This window comes from Rhea pennata, chromosome 6, assembly GCF_028389875.1.
Source record: "Rhea pennata isolate bPtePen1 chromosome 6, bPtePen1.pri, whole genome shotgun sequence".
Lineage (NCBI taxonomy): Eukaryota > Metazoa > Chordata > Aves > Rheiformes > Rheidae > Rhea > Rhea pennata.
The window spans coordinates 18,894,228-18,920,656 of NC_084668.1; the positions used below are offsets into that span (position 1 = coordinate 18,894,228).

Sequence of the window (26,429 nt, forward strand, 5' to 3'; positions counted from 1 at the left end):
AGTCACTTCTGGTTCCTGGGTTAAGGCGCTGGGGCAGGAGCGGGCGCTCCGCGCCGGGCGGCCGCGGGCTCCGCAAGGCGCTCGTAAGTCCAAGCCGCTTTTGAAACCGCCCCGCTGCCTCCCGCGGGCAGCGGCGGGCGCTCGCCTGGCGGCGGGAGCGCGGGCCGCGCCGGGCGGCCACTGGCGGCGCCGGGCGGCGCTGCCCTCGCCGCTTCCGCCCTTCCGCCGCCGGCTCGCAGCGCTGCCGCCCCGCCGCGGCGGCGCCCTGGCGGCGGGGCGCGCGCGGCGGCGCGCAGCCTGCGCGCGGCGGCCGGCTGCTGCCCGGGGCGCGCCGGCGGCTCCGGCCGGCGGGGCTCGGCTCGGGGCGGCGGTGGTAAAGCCTCGCTCTGCGGGGGCCTCGTGGCTTTCCCGGCGCGCGGGGCTCTGCCGCTCGCTGAGCTTTAACGCTGTTGTGAGCCGAGCGGCTCGTCCGGGGTTGCTCGCTCTTCTGGCAGTAGTGCAAGCAGGAGTTACTTTGCCCAGTAGGGGGAAAAATAGATCGAAAGCGCAGCGAGCTCTCCCAGTCCCTCACAAATGATCACTTCAACAGGTTTCCTGTTCCCAAGATGATGGCAGTGTAAGTTATAAAGTATTTCCACTGAAGAAACTGTTTTGAAAGCAGAAATATGTAGAGAAGTACTTGCTTCTGGATGGCCTCTGTATTCTCATGTGAACCTACAAGAGGTAGGCATGTGTATTATGAATTAATTTGTATATACACATGATTAGCTAAAACCTTTTTTTTTCCCCAGAATTTAGAGTGTTTCCTGAGGCACCATGAAAACTCACAATGTGTTGTTTTAGAAATATCTGTGGCGCTGGGATTCCAGAACATGCATGGCAGGATGTTGCTAATCTTTGTCCTGGGGCTTTGCTGGCATTTGAAAAATTTCCCAGAAAATTCACATTACTGTTGCTGTATTTTTTCCATCCTAGATCAATAAAATGCTTTTCATTTGAAACAAGCATTTTAATAGCATCCACAGGTTTCATTTGGTTTGTTTACTGAAATGTTTATCTTAAAGCATGTGTTACACACAGCTGTTTTCCAGTATGTCCAGTATATCTTTTACTGAAAGATGCAATTCCAATTCTTATTGCCATAGCTCTGGCAACACAACCGTCAAAGCTCTCTGCATTTACAGGACTTTCACCACACAAACTCTGGAGCTAATCTCTCTCTGTAATTCTGCCCTGTTAGAATGAATACACCATTTTGTAATGCTGAATCAGTACTGACTATATGTTGCTGCTAGTAATCAGGAAAAAGTTTTGAGGATCTACAGAACATCTAGAATGTCATTTGCTCAAGATTAGATTTGTGAACTTTGGGCTGAAGATGCTCTGGTTGCTGTATCAATGCAGCCTAACCCAGCTTGGTTAGATTAGCGTGGTTGTTTTTTTTTTTTTTTTTAAGTTTGGGAATTTTTTTTTTCCTTCCTAACTGCATGTAGGGAGCAGAATTAATGGCAAGGAACAGTTAGCAGTTTCCCTGAAAAAAGGTTGATGCCTATGAAGGAGAAGCAGGTAAAGGAGCCATTTTTTTTTTCTAATTGCAAGGAGTTCTGGACATGAGATTACTGCTTTTTATGCTATCTATTTACTCCAGCAGTAGGCAACTCAGGGTGTGACTGCCGAGTAGTTTAATCCAATCTAAATCTAGGCTGCTGCAGTCCTGCCTGCAGCTACTTTCATGTTCCCACAGCCTCCTTGCGTTGGTAACAGTGCTCCAGCAGCCTTGCACCAAGCTAGCACCAGGTTAACTCTGTTTGAGAGGGTAGGGAGTTTGTTCTCTGACACAACTCACAGTGTAGCATATAAATGCTAACACTGCTACAAGTTGATGGCAAAAAAATACATGACTAGGAATGGAGGAAGGCAGGAAGTATCCATTTCTGTGGCGGTGCAGACCTAAATCATATTACATAACCATGGCTTCATATAATTTCAAAGCTAATGCTCCCAGTGAAAACAGGAGTTCTTTGCCTTTTGCTCATGTTTTCTGCTCCTGTGCTTGCTCCCTTGTAATGACATAGGCGCTGGCGTGATCATGCAGTGTGAAGTAGTCCATTGAACTGATCCACATTGTAACTAACACAGCAAAAATACCCCTAGCATTTAGTTAAGCTGGACTGGTTTACTGATAGGGTTTACAGTAAAGCTGCTTGCACTGGCAGGGGGAGGGTGAAGCAGAAATGAGTATCTAGGAGTATAGGTTAATGCAGGACCAATTCTTCTAGTAACAGTTCCATCTTAAAGTGTCCAGCTGCACTAATTATGAGTTTCATTGCCCTTTTCTTACTACAAGAAATCTGGATTTTAGGGAGCTACCAGTAAATTAGTATTTGCTGGATGGGGGATTACAGGCCATTACTTGGACTGTAATCAAACATTCTCCTTATTCTACATACTGAGTAGACAAGCAGGCATAGGCTTACAATTCTGTATGGTGTACCAAAAATAAGTCATCCCACCTGCAGTCCAGACAAGGGCAGAAGTCTTTGTCAATACTCCCAGTCTCAATCAGTAAAGAAAAGGCTGGGAGTTGGGAATAAATTTTAAGTACTAATTTTCAAATTGAGATTTTAATTTAAATAGCTTCATTTTCCATGGAGTATGCACCATCTGGAGCCAAACTCCATTCCCTCTACGAGAAGCTGAACATAGTCTTTTAAATCCCATCATGCTTAGTTTTTGAAGTTGCTTTCTAAATGTGCAGGACATTGCAGTTTATCACATAAACTGTTACAAATTAAGTGTTTCCTGGAGAATTTCAGATAAGTACAAAATCAGGTTTGGTACTCTGTAAGTTTTTAAGGAATGTGATAGCACATTTTTAAGTCACTTTCAGCAATAACAATAGTCTTCCTCAGTTTAGTAACCCCCCAGCCCCCATGCAGTCAATTGTAGTATCCATCCTTATTCCTTGAACTACATAAAACAGTCCTTCATTTGAAATTGAAAGGAAACCTACCCACTTCTTTAAAGTTGTGCTGCAGACATTAAAGTGAATATTCCAGGAGGGATACCTTTTAAGGAGGAGAAGTAGTTTGCATTACTAATGATGCTTTGAGACAGTAAGCGTGAACCTGAGATTATAAACGACTAAAGTGGAGTTCAGAAAACAAAAACCTTTCATATGAAATGATGTTTTTTTAAGACAAAATTTATAGAGTTGGATTTCAGTAATACTTGCTATGCAAAAGGATTCCTAAGTGCTTCCAAGCTGTTACAGAATTCGCTTTGCCACTAAGAAATGCAGCAATGTTGGAGCTGAGAGGCAATTGTTTTTGCAGCGTACACACTCCATTAAAATAAAGTTAGTGAGACAAAAAGCTGTGACATCCACACAGTAGTCTACTGTACTGTCTAGGAAAGTCAAACTACCTTTCTTTATTAAGAGTCTATAATACGGAAAGTATCAAGAGCCAGAAAAAGTGAACAAAAGCTTGAAGATGCAATCTGATTTTTGCCAAGGTCCAAAGCAAGTTTATGTGATGCCCCTCTTGCTGTGGCTCATTTTCTTTAGTTTATCCATGATCCCAGAAGATAGTGATAAAAGATAGAGCTATGTTATGTATCATGAGGAAACCATGCTTTAAATATTAGGAGAGCAGATGTGAATTACTAGTCTATATTTTTTTCTTAATGCTGGTCATTTTTTGCTCTTATTTGAGACTTCACGCACCTATCCTCTACTGTACTTACATTATGGTAAATTTTAATCTTAAAATTCATGTCATATATTATACTAGGAGCAAAGAACTGGTGGTTGCACAGTTCATTCTGCTTTGAAATCACGATCTGTGACCAGTTAATATTGGCCTAGTCTTATGTGTCACTGTTGATGAGCTGTAGTTTCAGAAGTTGATACTAAGATTGTTTAGAAAGTGTAAAAAGTTGGGAGTATTGTGTGAAAAAAAATTCTAAGTCTCAATAGTTTTTACTAATTAGTATTACTGACTTATAGATATTTTAACTTACCTTGAGATGTTTCTTATATTGCTGTTTTCAAATATGACACAGAATAGGTTTATGCGACCTAAGTTATTGTGCTTTTATCTTTTTATTTGGTTTAATACTAAAAGCTGAGATTGTGTGTAATTCTTTCTGTTACTTTACAATCAAGTAATTAACATTTTGAAATTAGGAAGCTGGCATTGTGTGTGTATATATATACATACATATATATATATATATATATATATATATATATATATATATACACACATACACACATATACCAAGTATAGGTGTCAGTCCTCGAATACTGTAGTTTCAATACAGTTAAGTTGGGCTATGCTTGTACATCCAGACTTTGATTCAAACTTAAGCTGCTTTTATTTAGCTTTTGTTTAAATCTATGCTAGCACATACAATTAAATGTTGATGTGAGCAGACCCATAGTTCAAATTATTGTGCAAGTTAATGCTCAAACACACTGGACTTAAGTTTGATATTAATGCAAGTCATATTTCTATATGTTTTTAGTTGCATACTTTTCCATTGCTTTCTCTCTTCTGATTACTTTTCAGGTCTGTTAACTTGACCATCTTTTCAGTGATGAAACAACATTGGGAATTATGGATAAAAACATTGGAGAGCAGCTTAATAAAGCTTATGAAGCCTATCGACAGGCATGCATGGATAGGGACCATGCTGTGAAAGAACTGCAGCTAAAAGTATGTGTTGGGATCTGAATTGTATTTTTAAAGCTGTCCTTTCCATGGAGAACTGTGGTAAATGTAGATTTCAGTTTCACGTTTGCTATGCACACTTCAGTGCACCTGTTAAAGTTGGAAATCGCAGTTATGAAACCAGGCCAGTATACTGCAGACTAACTCATTCAGGTGCAAAGAAGTAGGTGGGTTTCAGGTTTTTGACCTTTATTTTTTTGTGTGGTTTTAAAGGTGAGAAAAATGTTATCTGTTGTGGAGGGTGAGTGAAATCTTTTAATGTAAATAGCAAAGATCAATTCACAAGTCCTCCAACTTTAATGAAGTGCATTTTGAAACTTAATTTGCTTTAGTCAAAAGTGACTTTTTAAGTTATTAATGTAGATTAATATTGTGAATATTGTGTGTGTGAATTAAATTAAGGTATTATATAGCTTAAATTAAATCATTCCGTGTTAATAGGAGGATATGTCATATGATTTTTTAAGTTACTTGAACAAGAGAGTTCGTGTTGTAAACAGCAAAGTTGTCTTAAAATGATCAGGATAAGCACTGATTTTAAAAACCCATCTATAGAATTACTCCTTAATAATGAACTAACAGAAGCAGATGCTGGAGGCATTCTGAACAGTAAGGAGAACATCTGATTTTTTTTTTTTTTTTTTACTTTTGTAAAAAACATTACTTCAGCCACAAGCTCTTCTAGAGTTTCCTGTCATGTATGTAGGCCACCATGTTGCAAAGCTATCAGTCTGGGGCTTTGCAATACTCATTTTATTGTACCTATTCTGCCCAGCAGTGGAACTTTTATTTACAGGAGGGTTTGATATTCTTTATGTGACGGGATTTTTAGATGCTTCAGTAGAACTTGTAGGCTGGGATTTTATTCAAAGGCAAATGAATGTGAAATTGTGAAAGCACTGGTAGAACTGGGAGTTGGGAAAGGTCTGCTAGAGAATATTCTCAAATCTGGATACAGTCTTCCCATCCTGTTGTGAAACAACCAAGCTAAGGCACTGCACAACAGGTATGGAGTCAGTACTGAGTGCAGTCATCCACCGTGCAGGCTTATCTACATTCATAGTCTGTTGCAGCAATGCCGATCCAAATCTGTTTTTGTAGTTTTCCATACTTGACAAGCGCAATTGCATGTCAGCATTTGGTGCTGAAGTTGCAACTAACTTAACAAGAGGCAGCTCATACTAGAATGTCTAAGAATCTACTAAATTCTGCCTCTTATGATGAGCAATTAATTGTTTAAAGGAAAACCAGTCAAGATAATACTTCTGGGGCACCTAGCAGTACATGAAAGAAATTTCTGCCCTCAAAACAAAACATCAAATACAAGGTCAGGAGATAGCACTTTTAAAGTCCACAGAAGAAAACCAGAAAAGTAGATGAGATATGAATGTTGTTAAAAGAACTAAATGTTTGCAAGATTTCTCTCTGCATTTCCTCTGATAGAGAAATTAAAAACAAAAGCAGATCATTCATAAAGGATTACTACCAGTTCAAATCTGTGTCCTAATCAAACTTTCAGCAGTTGGATTCTGTGACTTCAGAAGAGAACAGAAGTATTTTCACAGGAAAAGTTGATCCTGTAATAAGTTGTTTGTGGGTATTTTTGTTTGTTTGCTTTTTTTTTCTTCATAACCAAACTTGCGGTTTCTGAATGACCTTTGTACAGTGCTTTGCTCTAGCAGCTTCCTGTGTTCACTATGTGGCCTTCGCACTGTGTTGGATTGTCCACCATTCTGTTGTTAACAGTTTACTACTTAAGTTACCAATAGGCCACTTGTTTTGCCAGTCTCTAGAGCTGGGAGCCATGTCAAGCACACAGAAGCCAGAGTCATCTCGGCCAGATGGTGTTTGATACAGATGGATGGTTGGTTGTCATGCAGATCTTCTAGTTGGTAACTTGTTGCTGCCATCTGACTCAAGGAATAATTTGTGCACACTGGCTGTCAAAAGCATCTTCTCTTCTGTCTGTTTTAGCTGTCATGTCTGTGCTCTGTACAGAAGTGTTGACAAGACATTGCTGTTGTACATTTTCAATTTGGTTCTCAGTGATTTTTCTGCTTCATGAGGTCTCTTATAGCTGCTGGAGTGTACTGCTCTTTGATCACTTTTTTTTTTTTTTTTTTTTTTTGAAGAACTCTCACAGTACTACCTGGCCTTTTAAAATAAACTTTGATTTTAGATTTATTCTGCATGCTATAAAGACAGGCACATCCTTGTGGGGAGAGAGGGGAACTGAAATGTAATTGAGATCGGAATTAAACAGCAGTACAGATAAGCTAGGAGTAGAAGTAAGAGTAATGCTTAGTCTTCTTGCAAATCTTGATCTACTCAGTAATAAATACATTTTTAATTTCACAAAAATTCAGTGAATTCTTGTATGTTTCCTTGATAAGATTTCACAAGTTTTCTTGCTTGATTTTAGCACTGCTGTAAAAGCAACATTAAAGATGTGCTAATGAAATAATAGTTTTTGAATAATCTTCCTGCCACCTGATCATTTGTTCAATTAACTGTCTGTCCAGTAATATCTACACACTGCAGTGATACGTGAGCAGTCTTGTTAGGCTTTGTATGGCCCAATTATAGCATATGATGGAGTAAAATTCGATGAAAAATGCTGCTGATCAACTACTCTTTCATCTGCTTGCTTGCCTCCCCTCCTATTTTCTTGATTTGAAAAATCAACTGTACTAGATTCAAAGGAACAGGCAAAACTCTGTACATAGGTAATTAAAGTAACTGAAAACAATAATGTTGCTTTATATCTTAAAACAGGTATTTTCTAATTTAAAATAAACCTCTACTTTTTTAATGTATTTTAATATATTTTATATGTTAGAAAGAGTGGAGGAAGAAATTTGCATCTTTTTACAGATAAACTAACTGGCCAGCACTCTAAAAACGTAAATACTAAAATCCTAATTTTAGACCTGGTATGTTGTATGGCTATGAAGGAAGATGCCTATACTTAAAAGTTATTCTCCACTTTACAGCTGTCACAGTTAAAAAACAGTTACTAAAAATCAGGATTTATTTGCTGTAATAGCTTTCCTAATACTGGCAGTCTCAACAGTACTGACTTGCTAAAAGTAATGATAGTTGCGTGTACATGGACAGGCCCAGAACCACAATCATGTTTAAAATCAAAGCTGATAACCTGTATATGCTAAATTTGAGGCCCCTAGTCAAAATAAGATAAGATTAATGCTAATTAAAATATATTTGCAGACAGAAAACTACATACAGCAAATACGTGAACAGCAGGAACAGATAGAGCTTCAAAACAGTATTATTGCAAAATTGAAATCGCAGTTAGCTGCTCTGAATGCTAATAGAGGTATGTACTTCAGTTTGCACATATTATTTCTTTCTATGCTGCATTGCACTGATAAATAGTTCTGACTTTGTTGCTTCAGCTTTTACAATAAACATCTCTCAAAGCAATGATACACTTCTGTGAAAGTGAGAGTTAATACAAATGTGCAGTTTCAAGCTGTATCTATAAGATGCAACACTTTCAAGGTCTTTCTGCATCCTCTTCAAGAAATGGTGAGATTTTCTTCAAATGTAGAACCTGCTCACGCTGAAGTCAAAAGTTATGTGAACATGCATAAAAACAATTCACTATAATTAAAGCAAAATTGTTTTCTATCAGTTTTATAATTGTCTAAATAGGCTTATTTGATAGGTTGTTTTAGATGTGAGATGGATACATGTCTATTATGTTAGATGCTAACATGCTGTTGGAATGCTAATCTTACTGGATAACTAAAGCTTTATAAGCAGTTAACTGTCTTTCAAATCAAATAGTCATTGACAGATATTTTTCCACTGTTTGACTATTTGTATTTCACAAATAAGAGAAAACGAAGAGTCAAAGTAACCATGTGTTAATCTGCCATACTTATTAAATATTTACTCACACTAGCCTAACACTCCTGGTTTTCGTAAATACTAGCAAAGTAGTTGGCTTTTATTTTTAAGAATAATAAATTTTATTTTTAAGAATAAATATTAAAAATTTTTAAGAATCTCGCATTGTCTCTAAGCAGAGAATTGGGCTTCTCTTGCTTGTTTAATATCAAGACTAACTAAGAATCTAAAGAAGTTAACATAAGTCCAGCTTCTTTTTAATTTGATTTTACTTAGAATCTGTCTAGGGAAAATCCAGTGACAATCAACTGCTTTTTATTTTAAGGTAATGCGCATTCCTACATTCTGATGCCTGAAGAAATCGAAACCTCCAACTTATCTTTCAGCCAGCTCTCTGAAAAACTGAACATAGCAAAGCAAAGAGAAAAACTCCTAAAGGTATGGTCACCTGCAGAGGTTTAACATAAGATCACATTTGTACTATGATTATACTGTGAAGTTCTAAAGAGGGAAGAGGTTTAACTGATTTATTTAGAGTACAAGACAGTTGAAGGGTTAATTCTTTGACAGAACATCTTTGCATATTTTTACATTTCTCTGCCTTGAAATGGATAATACTTATTTCTCAGTTGTACATGGAGACCTGACCAAGCCTAACATTCATACTCTTGTTTCTGAATGCTTACTCAAGGACAGCAGTTTTAAGTAACCTAATCATATGCACGAGTATGAGAAAGGAAGGCACACTATCTGTTCTTCTCATATGGAGAAACACTGAGAACTGATGTGATGTATACAGAACATTACAGGCAATGAATAAGAGGCAGAAATCATTATTTCAGGTGCTGGTTCTTTAATGGGTTATAAATTATTTGTCTTTACCTGCATTGTGGTTTAGTCAGTTATTAGGGTTGCTTCTCAGTAATAAGCAGTTAATACGGATTTGTTTCATCTGTGCCATGGACAGAAAGATTTCTGATATAACTCCACACAGAATCAACTATCAGCTTGTTGATTGGCAAGAGTCTGTCTGAACTTAAGTCCAAGCACAGTGCTATGCAAATAAGTTCTTTCCAGAGGCATTTAGTTGAGACCTAAACCAATGCTAGCTGAACGCAAAGTCAGGTTGGCCCAGTCTCCTCCATGTTCCTGTTATTGGGAAGGCCATACCTCTCCTGCTCTCTGTGTTGAGAACATGAAGCTTGAGGAAAACATGTTTGGCTGGACCAAGGCGGGCTTCTGAAGAAGCACTTCAGTATCTCTGCACCAATTTCATAAGGTTTATGATATTTGGGTACAAATACCCAGAGGACTCTATGTTTGGTGTTGTGTGTAAGTCAATAAGCTTCAGCTAACCCGGAGAGAGCAGTACAAAGATGTCCAGGCAGCAGAGCAGAGGTACACCATTCATGGGCATGTTATGTGTGGAGGTACCCAGATGTCTATGTACCTGAGTCCTCATTTTACTGAAATAAACTGGAGGGGAGGAGATTCAGGTAACCTCAGCTTTCTGTTGAAGATGGTGAATAGTTGATTGTATCCTGATAAACACTTAATATCCTCATACACCCTTTATGGTAGCTGGCAATTTTAGTACTTTCTTAATGTAAAACTTCATATATGATGGATAAGAAAATGTACTGCATGGAATGAATACTTGGAACAAACTGGGAAAATAAACAAAACAAGAAGACCGGAGAGAGTTCATCTAAGAGTTGCCAAATGCCATGTCTTTCCAAATACATGAAAGAGAAGTCATCAAATAATTGGGAGGCAGATTTGAAAAAAAAAAAGGAGATGATTCTTCACATGACAGGTAGTCAACCCATGAAAATTCCTGCAAAAGATTACTGTGGATGCTAAAAATTTGTGTTTCTTCAATGGAAAACTGGATAACTTCGTAGAAGAGAAATCTTAGAATCTGTTTCTAAATGCATAGAAACTACTGGCTAAGGAAGCCGGGGAATTTATTAAAGAACATATCATGCATGCCTTCTTGTAATCTTCCCTAAACATCTTTTTTTGACCTATGTTAAACCAAAAATCCATCATCCTGTCACTGACCCATTGTAGTTGTTATTACATAAAAACAATTTATGAGATATTATTCCCATTTCCCTTTTTCTTATCAGCTAAGTTACTTAGTTTGGGATCTAGTTCAATCAATTACTGACTTTTTTAGCTATTTGAATTTGGAAGCTCTTCTAATATTCTAATTGAAAACCTGTATTTTTCTAATCATATTCTGACCACATTCATCTGTAAAACAATAAGGCCCACAGCCTTGTCTTCCATTGCATTAACTACTTTATTCTATTTCTCTAGTAAAACTTTCAGGCTTACAGAATGTGTAATTCTAGATACAAAATCATGATTACTGTCATTAATACAAGTTAAAATGTTGTGTTTCTGTCTATCCTTCCTTGAAACTTAGAACCTCTCATGACTGAAGGTCTCTGAGTTTACCCATACTTACTGGATTTAGCAAAACACAGTTTCCAATAGGATTTCTCAGTGGACTATATTCTGCCGTCTAGTAAAGTTAATGGAAATGCCAGATTGACCATAAATAGGTGTAGGTGATCAAACCTTAACCTTCAGAAGTTTGAAATGCGTGAGAGGGAGGTATGATAGGTTTTCTGTGTTTTCTAATCTCAAAAACTTGGCCATGCTTCTGTATTTTAACCGCTGTTGTCAATTTTGTTTCCACTGTATTCTAAAACATTTCCTTTGTTCACATTCATATACACTGATTTAAAGCATGAATAGAATTCTGTATGACTCTTTTCTTTATATCTGCATAATGCAAGTCTGGCTAGTTTCTTTTGTACCTCTGACCTTTTTACTGGAATGTACGTATGAACAATAGCACATGTAATCATTGTGCTTGCATAAGTTTTAAAGAATTAGCCTGGAAATGGTCTTGCCCTTCCTGAAGTGGATTCATCAGAAGTGTTTGTATAATATTTGTAGGATTAAATCCACAAAACTTCTTAACCCCCTCAATCTGGATATGTCAAAAAAGCTGTGGCAAGATGGTAATCTTCACAGAAAGAGGTGACTGAGCTAGGTAATGGTTGGTTTGATGCGCAGCACCAGAATATGTACAAGATTATCAAATTTTTCAGTCTCCTGCTTGAGGAGACTCAAGGCTTAAATTGCTGCCTTCACAGATCCTGTTGTTTGAGTACTTCTTGGCTCGACATTATTAACTAGGAAGAATGTGGATCCAGTTGTTTTAAAGCCAAAGCTGCCCAGCAAATAAAAAACCTTAGTAAGCAAGATTAGACAATGTCAAGGAAAGCTTCTGCATGCTGCTTTTAGTATACAGTCATACATCTGAATCCTTGTAGTCTCCATAAAACATGACACTCAACATCTGGAACAAGAAAATATGTTCATGTTCATAAGAACCTCAGTATTAAACATCATCCGAAGTTTATTGTCAAACTTTCTTTTGCTGTAAAAAAGAGAAAGAAGATGTGTCAAGAATGAATGATGCATATGGTATATAAAATTGTTCATCTTACAATAAATATGTAGGTCTTTCTGTGTGTAGAACATAGTAGAGGAATGGCAGATGTATAGAAGTGATCCTTCCGTGCTCAAAATTGTGATGCTAAAATGACTTAAGTAACTAGGAGCAGCTACTCCAGCTGTCTACAGTAGAGTTGAGTGTTCCAGTCAGTATCTACATCTCTACTGTCACTTTTGTTCCTGCCTTCCATGCGAAGAAAGCTATGCTTTATGATTTTACTATTAAAATGTTATGTTGATACTTCTATGCATTTAGCTGTTTTGTACCACTGAAATTGTGTATACAGGACCATTTATTAGGCCCTACTACCTGATCCATGAAATTCCGATACTGATAGAACAGCTTTTTTCTTACTGTTTGATCTGTTTAGGCTACCTACACCTAAAAATAACAAAGAATCTGCAGTTAAACTGTTAAACACATTATAGTTTATATTCCTAGAGACCACTTACAGTAGTTTGTTAGTTGGATAGTATTTTCCTTGAAACCATCAGAAAGTTTGCTTATCCCAGGAAGTCCCTGAAACAGGCCATTACAGCATACTAAAAAAAAAAAAAAAAAAAAAATCCTTTGCAACAATACAGTCTGGAGACTGACTGCCTGTGGAAGAGGAGCTGGAGTCTTGGTAGACAGCAAGCTGAGCATAAGCCAGCAGTGTGCCCTGGCATGAAAATAAAGGGCAACAGCCTCCAGAGCTATATTTACAGGAACACAGACAGCAGAGCAAGGGAAGTAGTTATCTCCCTCTATTTAGTGCTCTTCAGGCTGCATCTTGAATACGATAGCCAGTTTTAGGCCCTCCAATAAAGTCATTAGTAAACCAGTGTGAGTACAGCAGAGGGCACACCAAGATAGTCAGGAGCTAGAGTACATGTCCTGTGAGAAGAAGCTGAGGGACCTGCAGCTTTTCAGCCTGTAGAAGAGGCTTTGGGAGGAGCTACGAGCCACTTACCAATACCTTCAAGGAAGCTATCAGGAGGACAGAGTCAGGCTTTCCCGGGGCAGTGTGCATAAGTTGAAACAACTGGACATAAGGAAAAATGTTTCATGGTGAGGACATCCAGGCACTGGAAAAGGTTGCCAAGAGAGGTTGTACAGTTTCCATCCTTGGAGGTTTTCAAGACCAAACTGAATAACAGGGTCTGGTCTCATAGTTGAACTTGCTTTGAGCAGGAGGTTGGACTAGAGACCTTCTGAGGTCCCCTCCAATGTGAATTATCCTATTCATCCCATAAGGCATCTCCAGAAGAAAAGGCCATGAACTTAAACGCTGCTGCATGCTTTCACGTTTTGTTCATGAAACAACACTGAAGTCTACTGTGTAGCTGCTATGATTTTATTATTATTCCCATGCTACATGGTGTTTTTCAGACGCTCTTTGTAGTTTTTAAAGAACATGGAAAAGGTGAATAGTTATAAAAGTATTTCTAGCCTCTGGCCATGCTGTAACTTTCTTCAAAGTATTTTCAGATCTTTTAAGAATACTTTTATCCATGCGTCTATCTTCTCTTAACCTAAATTGTTGTTTTCTTCCCACATAATTAGATATGTTTGTTTTTCTCTTATCATCATCAGGTATTTCTTTGACTCGCTCTGAACTTTTTGTACATCCCAGTACTGTGATTCTTTCCTGCACTCTGGTTGTCCCTTTTGAGAAAATTTAGGTGCTGTAGCATCAGTTACAGTAGTTGATGAATTTGTTCTTTAGCCTAAAAACTGCAGATGTCTTGTTCTTTTCAAAACTATATCCAAAAATTTCTCCTTTTTTTCTCTTTTGTTGCATTTTTTTTTTCTTCATCCACTTCCCTGGACTCTCATTTCCTGTAACACATTATACAGATTCTGTGCTGGAAGAGGATAGGAAGTGTTTCATGGTACGTCCTAGGAATACACATATGTTCCTCACAACACCTGCTAGCAGTACAAAGCATGGAAGAAAGGTTCTCCCGCCTAATTAGTAAATGAATTAAGAAATTATCAACATGTACAGCAGAAAGAAACAACTTAGATGCCTTGCCAGTTCAAAGGTGGTTGAAAGAATGGGATATATAAGATCTGTAGCAATGGTGAGATAAGAGTTTTGCTGAGATAGAAACATCCCATTTTCAGAGAAAGTTTTGAGAAGCCTCTAAAAAGAGTCTTATTCTTGATCCCTGAGATCCCACCCAAGTCCAGAGTTGCCTTGAAGCTCTTACCTTAAGTTGACTATTTAAAGTAATAATTGAAATTGAAGAAAGAACAGTTCCTTCAAACCCTATTTTGGAGTTTGTTTATCCAGCTAATATAACTTCCTGGGGCTAAATTGTTGTCAGCTGCACATAAATACATGCTTAACTACTTGGTGTCTCCGTCAGTGGCTCTGGACTCATCCCTGCATGGCTGCCATTGAGGCATTTGGATTCTCAGTGATGATATCTCGCATATCTCAATGATAATATCTCGCATATCTCGTAGTTATCCTCTATCTACCTACTCCCCCAGTGCACCACCTCACCCACTCTAAGTCTCATTTGTAAATAAAACAAGTGCTTTTCTTCAAAAAGCATTCCTTGCTTGTTCTTTCATCTTCACTTTGTCCTACCTATCTACTGACTATCTTACTGCATTTCACTTGCATTTCTTCTTGCAGAGTAAACCCTTTGGACTCACTTCTCGTGCAGAGAAGCTTCAGGCCACTCTTTGTCACATTCAGCACAGTTCAGTATTTGTATTGTAAGAGGCTTCATGAATTGACAACTTCAAGGTTTCATAGCTGCGGTTCTGTACCATAGGTTGTTTCTTGAAAATTATCCAGATTATCTGTGTGCATATTTAAAAAATCTGTTCCTTATATGCTTCTTCATTCTACCAAAAAGCCCACATATATAAAAATTCAACAAATTACCAGATGGATAGCTAAAGTGGGGCCAGCCACTACTTTTTATTTCATAAATCTTTATAGCACTGCAAATATTCTTGGGTCTGCTCCAAAATTAAGGTAGCTGCAGAATACCACTTTCTTTAAAAATGTTTTACATTCATTGAAATTAATGAAATATTATCATATATACTGTACAAACAGTTTTTGATACATGAAGTATGCTAATGTTATGCTAAGTGAATCAAGATAGTCTTTATTTTTTATGAACACTAATATGACTTTCCTAAATTCAGAATATACAGTTGTTCTAAGTAGAAGGTCTTTACTACCAGTTCAAAATTAATAATGTAGTAAATAAGACTGGCCCTTACTTATGTTGCAAAGGCTTAATTTAGCCTATTCCAGACTGCTTAATAATGGTATTCCCCAGCCTCAATTATATTAATTATAGTGGTATTTCTAAAATTATATTTTAGGAACAATTAGAAAATGAGAGCATTAAGATGAAACAAATTGAGGACAAAAACAATCAAAAGGAAAGAAAGCTTTTATCTATTATTTCCAACCAAGAAGATAAAATAAGAACTCTGAAAATCAAATTGAAAGAATTAAATGAAGCACAGAAGGGTATACAGATGCCAATATATAAAATGGAGGTAAGATAAGAAACCAAATGGAGGTAAAATGAAAAATAAAAGTTTTGTAATATTTTTTTCAAATATGTTTATACTAATTAATCTGATAAACAGATTTTAAATTTTAGCACTATGAACTTACCAGGAAATTGTTTAAGTATACAAAGCATATAGGGAATTCTAAATTATTAAATACATATTGGTTGCTTTGTGTGTTAATTATTTTTTGCTATGGCATTATAATGCCATATATAAATAGTATTTGTGAAAACTCCAGCATTTCAGTCTTATAATTTTCAGTCTGGAGCTTTCACCACCATTAAGTTGATTTTTTCCCTTTGCCTTCCTTCTACTTTTCTTGTGGCAGGCATTTGTAACCCAAATTGCTAGTATACTTTCATCAGTAGCAGCAATAGAAATGTTGAAGCAGCTCAAATGTGTGTCTGCAGGAGCTGCAATCCCACTTTAGTGCAAGGTAGACAAACTGAAGGCTGTGATTTTAAGTAGTGTATCATTGAAATCAATTATTTTGACAGAAATATGATCAGATTCTCAGTCTGATTTGGAGCATGTGTGACCTACCAGGTTATCTGGTAATATAAATCTAATGGAATTGCAACTTAATGACTGCTTATAGTAAAAACTTTACTTTTTTTAATGCCTAGCATTGCCTTAAAACCTATGTAATACTAGTATAAACCACAAGGTGGTAGTCAAAGTTAATAACTTCTTTACAAACATAATAGGACTCCCGACACATTAGCTTTTGATATGTTTGTTGAAAATGTTAGTGGATAAATTGATTTTCGTAAGAACTAAAATAGCTCGATATCTCAGTAACAAGCTTATACACAATTACACATATCAGAATTGCACATAATTAAAACAGAATTATAGTGAAATAATATTCTTAGGACCTCTTTCCCTTTCTTTCAAAGACCTAAGACCGAGGAATGCTACACCATGTGCTAAGCTAAACTAAAAGAAAAGCATTTCAGTCAAACAGCATAAAACAGCTTTTGTGATTTTGTGAATGTTTTGAGAGCTTCAAGAAGGATTAGCTGAAGGATACTATGACATTTGTGATTCGTATCAGAGTGAAGAGCAAAACGAATATGCTAACATGTGAACCATACTTTCCTTTTTACTTGAAGGTGAAAAGTAAGAAAGTTGTTCCAGATAAGCATGAGTTATCTCTAGGAATCTCTGGTATTTCACCTGTGTCTGAAAGGTAAATATTTTTGCAGCATTTTTGAAAATTGCTTTTAATTCTCTTTTTTGCTATAAAGTAACTTTTTCCTCCTTCTTTATATAGTAACTTGGAAAAAAAGAGATGGAGAGGGTCCCCCCTTTATTTCCCTTCCCAATGGGGGAAATAAAGCCAGTGAGCATATGAAACTATAGCTGGGATTTTCCAAGTATATAGGAATAAACAGGGAGGAGGAAAAGCAGTCACTTGGTTCAGTAGGAGCTTAAACTGTATGGGAAACAGCAGTAGATTTTAATGCTGATTTTGGGGTAAGCATTAACTCCCTTGCATTAAGTCCCTTCAGAACAGGAACATAAAAACCAAAATGAATTAACTGATGGCAGCACAGCAGAAGTGCTTGTTGTGCTGCCAGGGGTATTACAATGGTCAGCATGAAGAAATAATTCTTGGCCTGATCCATCCCAAATGGGAAAGTTTGGAACCATTCTTTTCCCTGTGAGCACAAGTTTCCCATTGCTTGCTACAACCAAGGGACCAAAAGCATTTCTTAAGCAACTGTTTCCACCTTCTGCCTATCTTTTGGGAAAATCATTGACCAAAGTCTTCAGTTTGCATTTTTCATGGGACAGGTAGTAATACCACTTCTGCTGAGGTCAAGCAGAAGATTCTCAAAGGTGAAGCTAGGAGAGTATTAGGGAAAAGAATCCTGCATTCTTGCTGGTTTTATATTCTTGTCTAGACATTTGCTTTTGGCCACTATCAGACATAGGATATATGAACTAGATGAATCGTCAGTCTGACTCACTAAGACTACATGATGAGAAAAAGGAGTGGAAATAAGGCTGTGATAAAAACTGTTTTCCCTTGGCTGATTTATATCTAAAGAAGAATGAAGAACCGTCACCTATCTTCAGTCTTCCTCCTCTCAAATAACTCTCTTACTTTACTCTTTTCTTGGAAGGAGGTATGTGACTGAGAAAACTAGTAAGATTATACTGTCACAAATGTCTAGCAAATGAAGGTCAATTGATTTAATCATACATGTATTTTAAAGCTTTGATTGGAAATTGTAGTACAGCCTTTTTTTAAAATTTCTCATTCATTGAAATCCTTGAAAAAAATGATCAGAACACAAGTGTTAACAGTAGCAACTTTAACTCCTTCTGTAGATGTTGGGTTTTTGAAATGAGATCCAGATGTAGATTTATGTCTTTAAAAAGAGAAGCTCAGCAGAAGTAGGAATACAATTCCTGATTGCTATACGAATAAGCAAAAAAAAAAGGAAAATGACTCATTGGATTAAAGAAAAATCTCTTTTGAGCTACTTTGATACAAAGATGCAAAAGAGAATGCAAATCTAGTTTGTCCACAACTTAACTTTTTCATCCTTAAATTTCATTTTATGAACTACAAAAAAAATGTGCCTACAAATATAGATTACTCAGTAAGTTTATCAAGATTTCACAATGAAAATTTATGGCTGAACCAATAAACTGAATAATGTAATCTGTAGCGCCTTCAGGCAAGCAAAACTCACGCTTGCATGAATAACTATCTTTACCATACTTAGTGCCCTATAACTAAGTATTCATGGAGACATGATACTCTATAGAAGATTAAAATAAAAAGACCCTCAAAATTAGAAAGAAAATGCGTATGATGCTGTATAAAGCAGAGAAGCAATGTATTTTCCAGCCCCTCTCCAAAATGTCAGGTAGACGGAAGAAGGGAGGAGCAGTAACCTATGTGTTAGGTTAAGATATTCCTTCTCTTACAAAGTCTGAAGTCCTCAGAAACGAAAGGAAAACAATTAACATTCACAGCAGTATCATCTTATTTTCCCTAGAATGAGATGGAAGCAGTATCTTGTGAAAGATAAGCTGTTCCACTAGTACTAGAGAGAACTCAGAGGAATGTAAAGGCTGGATGTTCTTTCAGTCCTTGCAGTAAGAGCCCGAAGCTTGTATGTTTGTGTCTATGATATGACTAAGCAACTCTTTGACTATGTTTTTTTTTTCCTTTTCTCCTTGCTTTTACTAAGGAGAACAAAAATGTATATACATATGTTGAAGAAAGATGTATCCAAGAAATGTAGTTTACACTATTGTTTTTCTCTGGTTTGTGCGTGTGACTATAAAATTGAAGGCCACGAAGAACTGAACTGGCTGACGCTTTAATTTACAATTTTAATTTACAATTTCGATCTTCCAGGGAGAATCTGGAGACTATTTTCCAGGAGATGAAAGAAGAATGTCATCGAATACGTATGCTAGCCAGAGAACAAACAGACCAACTGAGTAAATTTAAGATAAAGCGAGAACCTGAAACTGGTAATATCTTTCTTAAGCTCTTATTGTGATTCAACTGTTTGAAAGCTTTGCTTTATATTTGAAAATACTGTAAATTACACATACATAGAAGTATTTCTACTGTTTACCATCTGCCTTTTTCAAGTCTGTTCACATGATGCTCCGTATTTTACCAAGAAAATGTACCGCTAGTTTTGGCATTCTATGACAAATGCTCCAAATCACGTGCTGTAAAAGACAGTCATCACATCAGTGGCTCTCATAATTGTTTTGTCCCTTGGAGTGAGAGGCAGGCACTTACTATATGTGATATCCCATCATGTTGTGTGAGTGACAACACTTACTTACTTCTAATTTAACTGTCAGTTCAAAAAATGTCTGTTATGAATGTCTCTAGCCCCATATTTGTTAGAAGAAAACTGCTGGACTGAAGAAAGTCAGAGGACTTATTTTGTAGGCTCCCTTGTGCAGATTTGTAAATATGGGTAAATATGGTTTTGTTATAGGGGACAAGAGCCTAATCCAACATTTCCTGAAAAGACAGAAAAGACTTGATTTTTGTGGCAACCAGAAGAGGTCCTGAAGATCCGTTTCAGCTAATGCTTATATTAAACATGATGTTCAGTAATATATAAGTCTACTATGGCCATTCCTACCAGCTTTTCTTGACAGTAGGATCAGGCTCTTTGGGGTTTCAGAAAACACCTGCCAAATTTAACATGGTTGAAGCAAAAGGCACTGATTCCAGCACTTGCCTCTAATTTAAGTTATGCCATTGCTTAAGTTTTTTAATGTGAACTGAGACTGTGTAAGTGTAGCTTCAAATGGTTATGGCTGAACTGTATTGTTATATTCTGAGTGAACACTACCAAACTTTGTGATTTGGGGGTGAGGGAATTGGGGGCCTTGGCTACTTATTCCAGACTGCACTTATTTTTCATTAAGTATGTGCCTAACTCAGCTATGTAAAAAGCTATGTGTGATATAAATTTAATCTGTTTGATTTCTATTACTTATATGGTCCACATTACTACGATACCAATTGTTATCAGGAGGCCTTTGCACAATAAATGTGCACTGAAGTTATTCCCCCACCTGATTAGGAGTAATCCTGTATTATTCTTGTTACTAAAGTGCCCTTAGTGTATGGGGAATGCTCAAAACACAGGGAGAATATGGTCCCTCTTCTGATTAGTTACACAGCTGAAATGTTTATCTAATTTAGAAATCAATAGGAGTTCAGCACCTGAATACCTTCTAACATCTTGCTTATGGTGCCTAGCATGTTGTTGGCACTGTATGAAATAGTTTTGTTTCCAGCTTCTATTTCTGCCAGAACACTTCAGTAAATATATGCAAGTATGTGTTAAGAGTATGGGACAACATAAGTTGCAATAAAATGGAAATGTTTATAGCCATAAATCAAAGAGAAATAGAATTATTAGAATGGAATGATTCACTTCTATTTCTGTTCCGATATTTTTTGTGTCAGAGCTAATGTGTGTGAAGGAGAAACGGGCCTCAAACTAACTTCAAAGAGAAATAATAAAAGTTAAAAGACCAAGAAGGAAAATCAAAAGCCTCTCAGGATAATTATTCCGACACCACACCCTGTGCACCTCAATAATTATTTTCAGATGGATAGTTTAATGTTTTCTTCTCTCTTTCTTCGCAGAAATACAGTTTTCCATGCCTATACAGTGTACTGATAAAACTGATGAACAAGCAGAAGAGCTTTTTAAACCTCGGGTTATAAAGGATATAAATAGAGGTGCATCATGCATCACATCTATCACACCAAGAGGAGTGGGCCAAGATGAGGACAACAACTCTGTAGAATCACTTTCTAAATTTAATGTCAAGTTTCCACCTACAGACAATGACTCTGCTTTCTTGCAGAGCACTCAGGATAAACCAACAGTTCCTTGTACTGGTATAGCTGAAAACATGCTTCAAGATCATCATTTTAACCTGGAGCACAGAGACCATGCTGTTAACCTCAGTAAATTGGAATCTAACTCATTTGAAGCTCATGGAGTTGATCGCATGACCTCAGCTTTACAAAACTTAACTACTGTTGACAAAACAAACCCCCCAAATCATGCAAACATGCCCATAGAAAATACCCATGACAAAACATGTTTAAAAACAACAGAGACTGGTCTCACATTTGTATCTAAGCACACAAACCCAGCTGTACCTGAAGTAATTTTTTCTTCCTTAGAAGCTGCTGGGACAACCATCAGAGGTCCTCATCAGGTATCTTTCTATTTATACTGTACATTTCAAAACAGGTAACGATTCAGACAACTGCTTTGCAAAGTCTTTGAGATAGGATTAATATATTCTGTGAGGTGTCTCACTTGCCCATTTCTCAACAGCATATGTTGCAGCAGTTTTCCCTAATACTGAAGTATGTGTACAAGGCACTTTTTCAGTGAAACAGAACAGGAATTTAAGCAGATGTAAGTACTGTATACGCTTGCAGAAGTTTCAGGCCATGTAGATAGTAGATACTAATAGATATTAATAGTAGATATTGTTCCTGTATCTATTTCAAACCTGTTATTAATACCCTAAACTGCCCCCTAGATTGCTTTCTTTCTACCCTTGATCTCAGATTAATAGGGCATATAATTGTTTTAATCATTTTAATGAACAGCAGAGAATATGACAAATTTAAAAAAATAATTAGATAAATATTTCACTGTGGAAAAAAATGATCTGGTCTTCATCTAGATCTGAAGTATAAGCAGCACCCCACTCTTTCCCTCTAAGAAAACTTAAAATATGTTATTCATATTAAGCAGTCAAGAAGGAAAGCACCTTTTTTTTAACAAATAAATGGAAATATAGTAAAATACTGAGCTTAATTTTATCGAGGTACTTCAGGTGTGAATTTCAGTCATATCTACTTGAAGTCCATGGGAGCTTCTAAAAGCAAGGTCTGATTGCTGGCCACTCAGAAAAGCTTTTAGGCAGGTTCTCACAATCACATCTCTGAATATTTTGCTGATTTTGCCCCACATACTGTCTCAGCTAAAATTACTGGCAAAATTATTGTGGATCTTTATAGACTCAGATTTGTATATATTTTTGTGGCTTTTCACAGTCCCTGTGAGAGGAGAGCTTTTTCAAGAGTAAAGCAAACAGTGGTATTTAGGAATTCTGAATTTGGAGGATTTTTACTATTTGCATTATGTGGTTTTGTGTTCTTTGCCAATGATAAGGTACATGAAGCAGAAGAGCTTTATCTCTCAATTTTGTCACTGCATGACAAGCAAAACTAGCATTTGGAAAGCATTTGTAGGACATCCTATATTTGATGATTTCCTCTGCTAAAACCTACCCAATCTAGTTTTATTTTCTACTGTAAACCAGACTTGTGTGAAAAATTTAACACATGAAAACTTTGCTGTTCTTCATCATTTTATTTTAAACTATAAGGCTGATTTTTCATATAATTTAAATATATATTTTAAATACCTATTTGTAATGTAGGAGCTCTCGATTCTATACCAGCCTAGTAACTGTACTTTTATCATGCTTTATTTTTCATTGGATCCTCAGTTATAGTTGTGACTGAGTTAAACAAATTAAACCATTTATTTTATTACTGGTAGAATTCCTGTGGAGCTGTGAAGCATTCACTCTATTGCTTGTTACTATTCCCTTTTTCTCTGTTCTCTCTCCAGCTTGTTCTTTTACTAGTTAGTCTGTGTATTCATTTTTCAATAGATGGCACCCTGCATTGTGTATTACAGCAAGTGAAACAGCTGGTATGCAATTATAAATTGATAGGGGAGTATACAGCTTAAAAAGAAGAGAACTGCTGTTGAATAGCAATAAGCCTGTAGGTTTGATCATTAATATTTCTGCAAAATAAGGAAGTTAATGTAGGTCCATCATTTAGAATTGAAATTAATCATCTATTTTGTGGAGAAAATATAATAATGCTATCATTTGGGGGGGGAAAGGCAATGAGAAGCTGTTTCAGTATTTATAAGTTGTATCTATATAGCACTGTAGAACATAAAGAACATTGGTTAAAATGTTGCATCTTATCCAGAATGTTTGAAACAGGCCAATTTTATTTTAGAAATGGTATACATCTGTATATACATATATTTAAACTTATTTCACCTTTATTTAACTGCCTTCAAAAGGTTATGGTGCTTATTTTTCCTAATGAGTAGGATTTAGGTTTGGACTTTTTGCTGACTATTGTGTCAAGGACGGGATTCGACGATTATATATATGTACATTACAATACTGATGTTTTTTAAAAAAGTTACTTGCAGACATGCCCTTTGACTACATTAACCTTAGTAAAATGTATGCATAATACTTGTTCTTAGTATTTTTGCCACCTTTTTAAGGGGTAGTTACACTGCTTATGGTTTCCATCATCCCTGCCACTGGTTGAAGCTCCAACAGGGAGGAATGAGATACCTGATTTTTTTTTCCTAGTGTAGACAAAACTTTCACGTATTTACTACATATGTTAACTTATAAAATGGAAAACCCCATAAATGCAATAGATTTGGCAACAGTAAGTTCTTGGAACTGCTCTCAGTTGCTGTAATAAATTTAGCTCTTTCCTTCTTTGTGGATACTAAATGTGAAAACTCAGTACTGTTTCCTTAGGATGTAGTAACTTTTTAAAAAACATGTGACTGAAAAGAGCAGCAGTTTAAAATAAACATGGATATTAGTGGACATACGATTTTACAGACTACCGTTAACTGACACTTGCACATATATGCATCTGTTTACTGGGTGTTCACAATTTGAGGGGGTTATTTCTACCAAAAACGTTTCAAAGGAATGAATTATGATTTTTAAAGTAAGGCACTTGTCCATGGATCTTAATCTGAGTGTTAACTTTCTTGAAAAGAAGCATTTGCTTACATACATTCCTATTCAGAAAATCATTTTAAGTACATGCTTAGTATTTGAAGGAAGTAATGGAAGTTAAATGCCTGCTTCAGTGCGTTGCTGGATGTGTACTTGCCCATGTTGTGTTTCCAAGATTAGAGATCTTATTATGTCCTCAGCAGAGTTTTTACAATACTACTTTAGCTTTTTTAAAAATGTTATTTCCTTACATGATGTGATATTAAAAAGAAGTAATTCTAAACACATTTCTGTAGGGATATTTAAACATGTCAGTGTCTAGATAGATTTAATATGCAATTTACACCAACAACATACAATAAGGAAACTCTCTGAGCTGAAAAAAGTGGTGTGATTGCACTTAATTACTAATTAGTCAATTTAATTATAGGGATTGCTGACCATAACGAAAGACAGTAAATCTGCTTCTGCTATTTGATAAGCTAAACACTGCTTAAACATGGAACGGACAGGAAATTGACTCCAGGAAGTTGTAGCTGGTTTAAAAATTAAGGATTAACCACTGTGAAAGCCAGGTTAGTTGTACAGTGAGTTACCATGGGAAGAATAAACAAAAGATTCCAACCATTTTGTCTGATGAAATTTGAACGAAAGCTAAAAATTAAAACTTTGGGGTAAGTATAGATAGCAAGAAATTTAAACTTCCAAAGAAACTACTTTCTGAAGTATTCTTTCTTGCCTTTCCATGTGTGATGGAGGCAATAGAGAAGGAAGATGAGCCAAAAAAACTGTAGGGCTTTTTCCTCTCCTAGGTTCCATCCCCACATAGAGCTGATACCAGCTTGCTGCCATTCTGTCTGCTTTGCAGTCACAGCAGTATGCATTTAGTTTTCAGTCTACTCAAAACCTAGTCTTCCTGGCCATGTAATATAATGATGTATTTTACTCCGTGTTGATAATATTAAGAAAACTTATTTTTAACTTTACTTTGAAAACTGATAGAAGACATTTTGATTCCCAGTTGATATCAAGCTATACAATTAGTGTACCCTCTGACTTAAAGTATGTCTCAGCTGAAGACTGGAAATATGTTGTCAGGCAAGCAGGCTTGCTGGCTTTAAACTGACTAGTTCAGGTACCAAGAACAGTACAGCTGCAGAAATAAAATTTAGCAGCATTTACAGAACTGCCTGAATGCATGAGTAGATATTCAGATGGCTCTAATAAACTGATGCTGTCATGGCAGAATGAACCCCAAAACTGACATTATTCACATATATTTACACTAAAAGGCAGTCAGACTGGACAGGTAACTTAAGCCATATGACATTGCTCTACTTATTTTCTCAGTAAATTGAAAACTATATATGTACCAGTAAAAATAGAAATTAAGTCTGATTCTTACTAACTTTTTACGGTAAGTGTGTATTTTATTCTAAAGTAAAAACGTGTGTTCTTATTTCTGTTAAATGGCTATTTTGTATAGTGGTTTCTACAGTGAAATATTGAAATAAAAAGTTAATGAAAAGTCTTTATCACACTGACATTAGGTTTTGTTCACAGCAGTATTTATCAATACTAGGTACCAGAGTATTTTAAATGTTTTAAGATCCATAAACATACTATCATTGAAAACAAGGTCCTATCTTGCTTTTCTTAAATGAGAATTTTCTAGTTATGTCTCTGATAAGTGTACATGTAAAGTACACCTAGCTTAAATAGGCAGGATTTTTTTTAATAAGTGTATTCATTGTAAACCACAGCAATAATCATTTTCTATTTCTTTTAGCTTGTTTGGCAGCCTCAAGACAATGTTTTGCTGGCACAAGCCTATACAGACTCTGAACTGAATCAGTGTGGAATATGTGAATTCTGTCGAGAAGTTTTCCCACCATCTATAACATCTAAGGAAGATTTTCTTCGGCATCTGAATTCCCACTTTAAAGCACAGTCTTAATGTATGAGAATTGAATGGATCTCTGTTTTTGCATACATTTGATTTTTTTATTCAAACAATATGCTAAGAATTTAAGAATTAAGACTTTTTATAACAAGAACTCGAGACTGAAATTGTCTGTCAGATAAGCAGATTTTTAATTGTCATCTGACAAGGTAAAATGAAACTAAGTCATTCAGTACTGTAATGTACATTATTGCTTGTCATGCTTCAATATTACCTTCGAGACTGATGTTACATCATGCTGTGTTTTTTTTTTTTTTTTTTTTTTTTTTTTTTTTTTTTTTTTGCAATTAACGATTGTGTGAATAACCCCAAAGTCATGATTATGTGCATGAATACAGATTTGCAGGATCGAGACCTTAATCTGGGAAGATTGGTCTAATGCTAGGATTTTTTCTCTGTAGCTACTGACATGATTCTGTTCTTGAAGTAAACAGGAGGAAGTTAGGTC

General features: G+C 36.4%; 1 protein-coding gene across 3 annotated transcripts; it reads left to right on the plus strand.

Annotated features, from left to right (window-relative positions):
• Positions 1-26,219, plus strand: TANK (TRAF family member associated NFKB activator). 3 transcript variants are annotated; one of them, XM_062579128.1, is made up of 10 exons: positions 1-83; positions 590-723; positions 4,575-4,721; positions 7,965-8,073; positions 8,935-9,047; positions 15,484-15,663; positions 16,797-16,873; positions 19,064-19,182; positions 20,837-21,420; positions 25,808-26,219. In XM_062579128.1, exons 3-10 carry the CDS (start codon positions 4,623-4,625, stop codon positions 25,973-25,975), a joined length of 1,449 nt encoding a protein of 482 aa, XP_062435112.1. In that variant the 5' UTR covers positions 1-83; positions 590-723; positions 4,575-4,622; the 3' UTR covers positions 25,976-26,219. The 3 variants fall into 3 exon arrangements, with proteins under 3 accessions (XP_062435112.1, XP_062435113.1, XP_062435114.1); XM_062579129.1 differs by lacking the exon at positions 15,484-15,663; XM_062579130.1 differs by lacking the exons at positions 1-83; positions 590-723; positions 7,965-8,073 and having other exon boundaries at positions 4,633-4,721.
• Positions 26,220-26,429: the final 210 nt, after the last annotated feature.

Excerpts from the sequence above, each read along its gene's own strand:
- TANK (XM_062579128.1), top strand. The coding sequence starts at position 4,623 with ATGGATAAAAACATTGGAGAGCAGCTTAATAAAGCTTATGAAGCCTAT. Across the intron at positions 4,722-7,964 it reads TGAAAGAACTGCAGCTAAAA|ACAGAAAACTACATACAGCA; the intron begins GTATGTGTTGGG and ends ATATATTTGCAG. Across the intron at positions 21,421-25,807 it reads CCATCAGAGGTCCTCATCAG|CTTGTTTGGCAGCCTCAAGA; the intron begins GTATCTTTCTAT and ends TATTTCTTTTAG.